The sequence below is a fragment of the Mizuhopecten yessoensis genome, unplaced genomic scaffold (genome assembly GCF_002113885.1).
Source record: "Mizuhopecten yessoensis strain PY_sf001 unplaced genomic scaffold, ASM211388v2 scaffold10575, whole genome shotgun sequence".
NCBI lineage: Eukaryota > Metazoa > Mollusca > Bivalvia > Pectinida > Pectinidae > Mizuhopecten > Mizuhopecten yessoensis.
In genome coordinates this window covers 203,652-212,907 of record NW_018408615.1, presented here as the reverse complement: position 1 = coordinate 212,907, position 9,256 = coordinate 203,652, and the positions used below count along the sequence as shown (strand labels likewise).

The 9,256-nt window shown below is 35.7% G+C and overlaps 1 protein-coding gene across 4 annotated transcripts in view; it reads right to left on the bottom strand.

Moving 5' to 3' along the window:
• Positions 1-3,449: 3,449 nt before the first annotated feature.
• LOC110461140 (sex peptide receptor-like) overlaps positions 3,450-9,256 on the bottom strand; it is a 207,740-nt gene continuing 201,933 nt past the window's right edge. For all 4 annotated transcript variants that reach the window (XM_021514469.1, XM_021514468.1, XM_021514470.1 and 1 more), the window contains one exon: positions 3,450-7,812. In XM_021514469.1, coding sequence (XP_021370144.1) covers positions 6,539-7,747 — 1,209 coding nt within the window. In that variant the 5' untranslated portion in view covers positions 7,748-7,812 and the 3' untranslated portion in view covers positions 3,450-6,538. The remainder of the gene's footprint in view (positions 7,813-9,256) is intronic.

Sequence of the window (9,256 nt, the reverse complement as noted above, 5' to 3'; positions counted from 1 at the left end):
ACCACTTTTTTTTTCTTTTTTTTTTTGTCAGATTGGCTCTTTGACATTTTCATTGTACTTCATGCAAATGAAGGCCTAATACTCCGAAAGTAAATTTTTATTTCCGTTGCTAGTTTTCTCCGTGTTTTCTGCGTTCGTCCTTTCAAATCTCGTTTGTTATGCAGTTCAGTTGTTTTGAAAAGGAGAAACATTCGATTTTCTGCTGCAATGATCCCGCGGTTATGTTTTATATCTTGACTTCTGATAACTGCTAGATTGATGTTAGTGGCATTCGTCCTTCAAATGCAAATCACGTTATGAATGTTATCTTTATTTTTCAAGGTTTTGCTACTTTCGTTCCTTTAAAACTCCCTCATGTCCACCGTGTATACAATTATACTTCTCCCTCTTTTTACGCCATGTAACTTTTTACATCACATTATCTAACGTTTGTACATATGATGTCTCTGTACTGGTTGAAGTCCCTCCTTGGTCAATAGCCCGTTTGCGCACGTAGTCCTCGCTACTGGACTAATCTCTTTCGTAAATGTTTGCCTTACGATGCCTTCGTCACATCATTCGTCTTAACTTTTATCTATATACGATATCCTTCCCAAAATCTTTCATTAATGTGTTGCATTTCTCTTTAGTATTTATTTGTGTATTTTTGTTGATGATTCTGAATTGAGGACAACGCCAGACGAAATCTCCCCGACGTAGAACCTTGTATTCTTGTACAAGAATATTCAGACGTTACGATGTAGGTGCAATGTTTATGCGTATTTGTACCAGCCGCATTCCATATACTTGAGGCTACGTTCGGAGAGCATTTTCTGACATATCCTACATTTTTTACTTCGTTTCCCATTCGCAAGTTATTGAATACGTATTCTGTTGCGACTAGGTATTGGTTTATGATCGAGTAGCGAATGTTATTTCGGGCGATCCACCATGTCTGTTTTCTGCAGCCTTAAGCCAACTCGTCTTTTTAAGATACATGTAGTTCAATTTGTTTACATTATTGCTTTACGATACATACATCTATATAAAGTATTGGCTTTCAGTATTCCTACATTGTATACAGTATTGATTAACAGTTGTCTATCGAAAATGTAAAAGCAAAAGTCAAAAGGTGAACACCGGTATTTGTTGATCTAGGACGCCATCAGGGGTAGTATGTTATCTTAAAAAATTGACATAAGGTGAATCCCTTAGGGGTAGTATATTATCCAATCTAATAAATTTGACGTATCGTCATTTTACATCAAGCACACCACATATATGTATTGAACGGTAGAAAGCGTATACATACATGACAGTCATGAATTTTACAGCATCAGAAGCCGACGTAGACACAATTTATTTCTAACATTGGCTTCGATGTACGATTATACTTCAAACACTACCTTTGCCTTTATGAGCTGATATACATGTACTTGGATTCATCAGAGCTGATATACCGTTTACTTCCGTTTCTTAACAGTGACTGTGATTGGGAGCAATCACTCATCACCAAATGTGACTATTATGACATAGTATATATATTCTATTTAAGACTAAAAAACAACAATACTAATGGTGTTGCAATGATGCAGCACTCACAGATTTGTTTTACTCACGTTATGTAATAGTCTAGCAAGATCAAATATAATTGTTATACTTTTACTTTTTATTCTCTATACTCTTCTATAGTGAAACAAGTTCGAAATTCCAGATGTTTGCCTCAGAAAAATGTTGACCGGTCAACATCGAAATGTTGACTGGCTTGGAGTGAAATGTTGACTGCTTACGTCACAGCTCATTAATATTCGGTATTTCCCGGCCATTACTCGGCAACATCTGCCGTTAAGCAATTACCATTAGTGGCATTCCTATAGGAAGTTTGCCCCCGTCTGCTGCTTCCGGCCGTCTGCAATGTTTCTGTATGTCGGCTGCCTTATGTACAATCATATACAGATTTTCGGAATACACTGCTGCAGAAATTGATGAAATTTTTAATTACAGAGACAGTACAAACACAAAGAATGTGATCAGAGTTGCAGAGAAATTAATAACAGAGTATATTGAAGCAAAGCATAACGCATTAACTCGGGATTGGTTTCAAGATAAATCCAAATTGGAAACGTCAGAAACAAAACATTCATAGACTGAGTTTTCGGTCAGCATGTGTTATGTTGAACCCTCGGACCAAACTGTTGCCTTCGGCCTCAGGCAACAGTTTGGTCCTCTTGTTCAACATAACACATGTTGTCCTCAAATCCAGTCAACAAATGTATAATATTGTTTATTGAGTTTTATATTATTATTATTAGTAGTGGATGTTTTATTTCTTTTTAATTATAATTTTTATATTATTTAAATTTTTTTGTATTGGAAGACGTAGACAATGCCATTTCCGAAGTCAAAGCTGTTCGATAATACAGTATATCTAACATATGTGCATCAGACGTGGTCAACACAGTTGACCCTTTGTGTTGTTTGAAATGAACAAGATATGATAAACATTAATGGATTATTAATGCGATTATATAGCTATATTTATAATGTTCCGTTCTTGAATTACTGGAATCTCCATAATACTTACAGTGCCGTTTACAATTGTGACAACATGTTATTGACAACTGCTAGGCTTTTTCTCTTCAGTATTACATTGTGTAATAAACCCGTCCCCGTATACATGGAACTTTCTCATGCCAATATCAACGTTACTCTCACACAGATGATGGCACATATACAATGTTGGTAATACAATGTGTATGCAGTATGTCGAAAATAAATTACAATGTACACTACATTATACAAGAAGTAAATCTTTTTTTACTCAAACTATTTATTGAAATATTACTACACAATCGGAAATTTAATTCTACACAAAGAAATGATATTCGGTTTCAAGGTTTCAAGATTCTCCTACCCTACTCCAATATTGTTCTGCTCAAGGTATTAAGATAATTAAAAGGTTTCGTGATTTTTAAGCCATGGTTGTCTACCGGAAATGACACACTCTTCGCTGAGAAGCATAGATAAGCATGGGGTGACTTCCAACATCATTAAGCAATTTTTACTTTATTAAAGACGTTCATCATTCATTCGGTCGTTGGTGATACTGTCTCAAATTAAGGTTTTCTGATGGGTTCCACATGTGTTGTCGGGAACAAAATCTGTAAGAGTCAAGTGGTTTTTGATCTGGTTCATGATGTCTCTCCTTTTGTTTTGATGTGTTCTCACTTCATAACGTTTTCCGTCGGTTTGTTTTTCTGCTGTACTCATTCGTGTTGCTGTATTTTTTATGTTGTTTTTTATTTAGTTTTTGTTGGTTTGGTGCTATATCAGTCCGTGAAGTTGTCTTCCTTTTGTTTGATGTCCTTTTTTTATATATATTTTTTTATATTTATATCGTTTTCCATACCGACTAAAGATTCAGATTTTGTTTGTTCTCCTGTCTATAAATCTGTTTTAAAGAATGGACAAATACAATATTTTTATGACTACATGATTGAACGATCAATGGAACTAAAAAAAGACATAATAACCGGTAATCTTCCTATGCATGTTTATTCTACATAAATAGCACATGGACAGTGTGAATGGTTATGACAATGAACCCCAGATGGTCCTCAGGTGTTAGTACAATAGTGCTCGTTCAAACCCACGGACATAAACTACATACCATTTCGGCCCCAGGGAAATTAACTTTTATCTTCTCATTTATTTTCCTTTTCTTGAGATGTTGATACAGTACAAAATCTTCTTGAACGATACACGAATTCATAGATACATTCTCAGATTTGCAATCTGTAATTCATCGGAGAGTTGTTAATGTTCCTGGGGTCTCATTGGTGTCTGATGCTACAGCAAGTTAACACTAGAACGTTAACAATTCAAAGAAATGTGCACATAAATTTACACGTGTATATGTTACATTATTGTATAACTCTCAAGTGTTCCCGTCGGTCTTCTTTACTTTCTTCTCTTACGTAATTTTTACGATTCAAAAAGGCTGTAAACTGATAAATTGATCTCTTTTTTATCACACCTGACGAAAATCACAATACAATTCGTACCTGGTGGTTGAAATATCTAACGTAATAATTTGATTGATGTCCGGTCGTGAAATACATAATTAAAGAAAGTGTGATGTATATCAATATACTTTAAGTCATATTTATAACTCGAAAAAAGATACTTAACGAGAGACGAATTCAATTAAAACAATATTTTTGCATGCTGATCTTTTAATAATGACTGTTTATGCATTAGTATACATTATTGTATGCACGCTATTGTTCTTTTGGTGAAAAACAATTTGCGAGTGAAGTTTGAAGCACAATGGAAAAAAAACCAGGTATCTGCGAAAACTAAGAAAATAACAGTATATACAGCATGACTGATGGAGTCAAATCACAAATGTTCGTTGGATTACAAAAGTCCATGAAATTCCATATCCATGTAATTTATTACTATAATGACATGAATCAACGAAATGTGATGTGCTTGATACAGGCCAGAATGTGCATACCACGACATAGTAAACCACCCACGAAAATGAAAATAAATATACAAAAGATAAGCTATGTACACTAATTGCTTGAGTTTCCATTATTGTGACGGTCTACATACAATGTTCTATGCTCGGCGTAATGCTGGGTAATAGAACAGATGTGGAGGCGCAGTATTTGTTCCGTTTACAATGTCCTACATTTATATATAATATATCAAGATTTCCTATTTTTGCCTTTTTTGTATTGATTTGGAGTTCGGATTTTGGCCCTTGAGTATAAATAATATGGTGTTTGTTTTCTTTCTTTTACTCGAAAAGAACAATACAAATCAATGGTCTACTTGCCCTTTGTCAATAGAAAAATAGGATTGCAGAATTTAAACTTATCTCAATTTGCGCAATGTGATTGTTTTTATGAGTAACTTAAATGTATGCCATTTGTTATCAGTATAACGCTGCCAATTAAGACACATGAGTTGTGTGAGAGATGTGTGTTATACATGGAACCGAATTGTCCACATTCTTGCGTTGCGGTCTGTGGATAGTTCATTATGTACAGTTTAAGTATACATTGTGTGCCTCAAATATGTATACTCATGAGTACCTGTTATGCTGCAGTATTCTGTTGACAAATTATTGGCCGGGATAACAATAAACGCTATACAGACACCGGGAATATCATTATCCGATAGTGTTGTTTATGATAAGAACGGAAATCGCGCGTGGATTCAGATAATTAAAATATTTGATAGACTTGATAAAATACTGATGGTAGATAGCTTTGTGATAGGTGATACACGGTCGCTGTCCTGATCGTTTACCTGTAATAGTTGACGAGTTTATGCGACACAGTTTTCAATGATATATATACAAATGTTTATTGGAGAATGTTTCATCAATACAATAAGTCTGATGCCAAAGCTAGCAAGGGACACGTATGATAATGTAGTTATTGTAACTGCGGATAACATACAGATTGGAATACCTTGTTACTTTTGACACATATCAGTACTGCCATTTATAGCTATGTGTAAAGGCTTTTTCAACTGGTTTTGATATTGCCAATCGTGTGCAAAGGCGAAAAGGGGGAAACTTAACCAAACGGGACAAATCTTTGCTGTTTCAAAGTATTATGTCATATGCCTATTACTCATACGCGATTTCTTCTGCACTTCACAGGGACATTCGCGTTTTTTCTAATGAAAAGATAACATGTCCTTACTTACTTGGACAAAAACAGCTCACAAGCGGTAGTATTCTACGTCATAATCGCGTCATAACTTTATGCAGCGTAACCAGAGTAACACCAACACTTTTTTTTCACATATTTGATGATGGTACGGTTAATTGTGTTCACCTTTGCTTTAAGATTTTTAAGATAGAAAACATTATACCGAGGTTTGTAATTTCTCTGTCTACATCGTTCAAAGGTTATTAATCAAGACCATTTTATTGCGAACATATTTCAAGAAATCTCGAGATGACCGAGTTAAAATAACAAATGAAGCTGAAATCTTGTTGTCGAAATGGTAGGTCCAATTTGTTTGGATGTGGTTTGTTTGGGGATGGTGAAGCTGGAACATCGTATTTTTAAATATTTGTATAAATTATTGTCTGTTTACTCATTATTAAACATTTTCTATTAAGGAACACACGGTCTCGTGATAGAAAACATGGGCTCATTTCTTAATTTCCTGAATTGTTGCCACTCACCTTTCATTAACCCTTGAAATATGTCAGTCCGACTATAATCAGTTAAAAATTCAATCGGGTGAGACAGACACGTACACTGTCCTGCACTAACCTTTAGTGGGTAGATAATATCCTATATTCGGGCTAAAGCCTTTCAAATACGTAGATTCATAGATAAAAACTCCAAGATTCACACTGCGATGGCAGTCACAATGTCAACCGCAAGTCGTTCTTATTTGTATGTACATGTACAAGCAAACCTGAAAATGCTTTTTAAGCGATACTAAGTGTCCAAGCAGCCATGTGTGTTACTTTCCAGTTCATGAAACCATGAACAGACGTTGCTTCTGTTGTTGTTTCATTAGTCTATACGTCTGTGGTAGTCGTACCATCATGCGTAGAATTATACTTTCTTCCATTTCCGTTTGTAATGAGCTTAGTCTTAGACCAACCTGGACGATTTTTCGGACAACAAGTACAAAATATTCGGACAAATGTGTCACGAAAGAGTGTACTCATACTACAGTACAGCACAAAGTTAATGGCGTTGTTACACAGGGCTACGATATCGAGAATGTCTCCAAGTGGATTGTACACACTGTGCTGAATCGATGGAATGAAGATAATGAGAAGAGTGAGCATGCCCTGTGGAAGTTCGGTGATGAGGAACAGCACGACAACGGCCAGCAACATCCCCGTGGTCCGGTTGTGTTCGTGATGGCGGTCTGCGTCCTCTTTCTTTCCTTGACTTTTCAGTGCTATACGCTTTTTGTAAGCCTTGTGCATGGCGTAAATAAGCAACACTGTGAATATGGTCAATGTAACACAGGGGACAAGCTTGACCAGAAGAGCCTGGATATAGAAGTTAATATCACTGACCACGGAAAACTCCCCCGTAGTCCGTACACTTGAGTGGTATATGATCTCCGTATACATCTTACCCTGTGCGTCTGTAACGTTTCGGTGAATGGTTGTCATCGTATTCATCATGAAATTTGGAATACATATAATGATAACGGATACGTATACAACTGCGATAGATATCTTAGCCCGTCTATGGCTGCACCACATAGAGCCCTTTGCTGGGAACCAGATGATGAGGAATCTCATGATTGCCAGCACAATGGTACACCATATCGCCACAGTGTGACACACAATACTAAAACTGGCGTGATACAACAGGAAACACATCCAACTGTAGCTCCTCGAGGCGAAGTAAGCCAAGTCATCTTCCTTGAGAATATAAAAGTAGGTCACAAAAGGCAGGTAATCCAACATTTTCATGGAATCCGTCACTGCAAGCCAGGTAAGGACAATATTTGTCGTTGTTATCATGTTTTTTCGCGTAAGTACTACTATATTTGCGACGTTAGCAATTATTCCGAATACGCAAACAAAGACACTGATGTATCCGTGAAGTGGGGCGTATCGTTTGCTGAAGGCTACTAGGGTAGATATTTCATCCTCGTGTGTGTCGTTCAACGCAAGATTCGACGAGGAACTCTCATATGTGTCCAGCGCATTCAGTTCTATCATATCATACGGACTGTGTGTGGAATTAGTCCTGTAGGCCATTGTGCTTATCCTTTGTGGTTGGTTCTCCGACAATGAGGTCCCGTCACTGACGACGCATTCAGATTCTACAAAATCAAAGAAAATATCATTATTTTCTAAATTGTTTCAGTTATTGATCGATCATTTACTATCATAGATTATACAAATATTATGTACGGTCCTACATTGTCAATCATATAAAAAAAGAACCCTGCTTTGTTATAAAACTGCAGGTTAAAATCGCAAAATATAAAAAATGAAGCAGATGTAAAAAAAAAAAAAAAAAAAAAAAAAAAACACACCTTAGTACACAAAAAATAAATAATAATAAGAAACACAGTGACACGAACATACAGCACAAAAACTAAACCATAATACCAACAAAACTGAATACGAAACACGTTGTTAACGAGGATAAGTGCTTCCCGAACCAGATGGTGGCATTTTAAGGATGCATCTTGAACAATTAAGAAAAAATTATGAAGAAAAGGTACTGGCTTGTACTAACAATCTTAGTGATTACGCCTTCTATCGCTTTATCATTTAATTTCCTCATCGTATATTAAAGCTCCTCCGGTAGAAACTCTGGATACACTCTGGTCATCGTGGCGCAATGATTGTTGCGATCCTGATACCTTTGAGTATCAAATCAATTATAATATGTTAATTGTATTAGAGCCGAAGACCTGTATGTTCATGTTCTATCTAAGGAATGCATACATGACAATTAGTTTCATATTTTATACAAATGTCAAGCACGACAAACTTCACAAGTCTAAATATAGTTCAGAGACACAGTGTTAAAGAAGCAAGAATCTTGCACAACCTCCATATCGGTTCCTATGACTGACGTGTACTGCTGTGTTGGTGACAAATGACGTGGTTTTGACAATACATCTGACAGATTGAGATCCACGGTTTCACTTTAACATGTGAAATAGATTACAAAGATAAACATTGACAACCGTTTCAAAGTGAAATGTTTCGTGTCGACTGATTGTCGTGATATTTGTTGTCGATCGGAAGGCTGTTTTGAACTATTGGTATCAGGAAAACTGTTATCCTGTTATCACAAATTTCGAAATGAAATATTCATTTGCTCTTCTTATCACTAATTAGAGGTAGTCAACGATATATTTGACGGTTACACTCATTATTGAACTAATATAACACTTTCTATCAACATAGTGTGTTGACGACAACATCAAATTCCTTTTGATGTTTTGTCTTTAAAATTGTTTTAACTTTTATCTAAATCGAATAAAAAAAAGTACCACAAACGAGAGCAACTCTCTGGTTATGCAATTTCTCTTTAAATTCACGATGTTTTTCAGGTTTTCAGCGTTCTTAAGTAACGTCAGTTAACACGATAAGAAATGCCAGGGTTTGCAATAACATTTGGACTGGAGGTCGTCTTAGAGATAAAAGATGCATTAAATTATTTTCGTCTTCCCTTAACATTCGAATAGAGATAAATTTTCCGAATTGTTTTTTTTTTATTTGTTAGAAATGTCTGATATCCAAAATCAT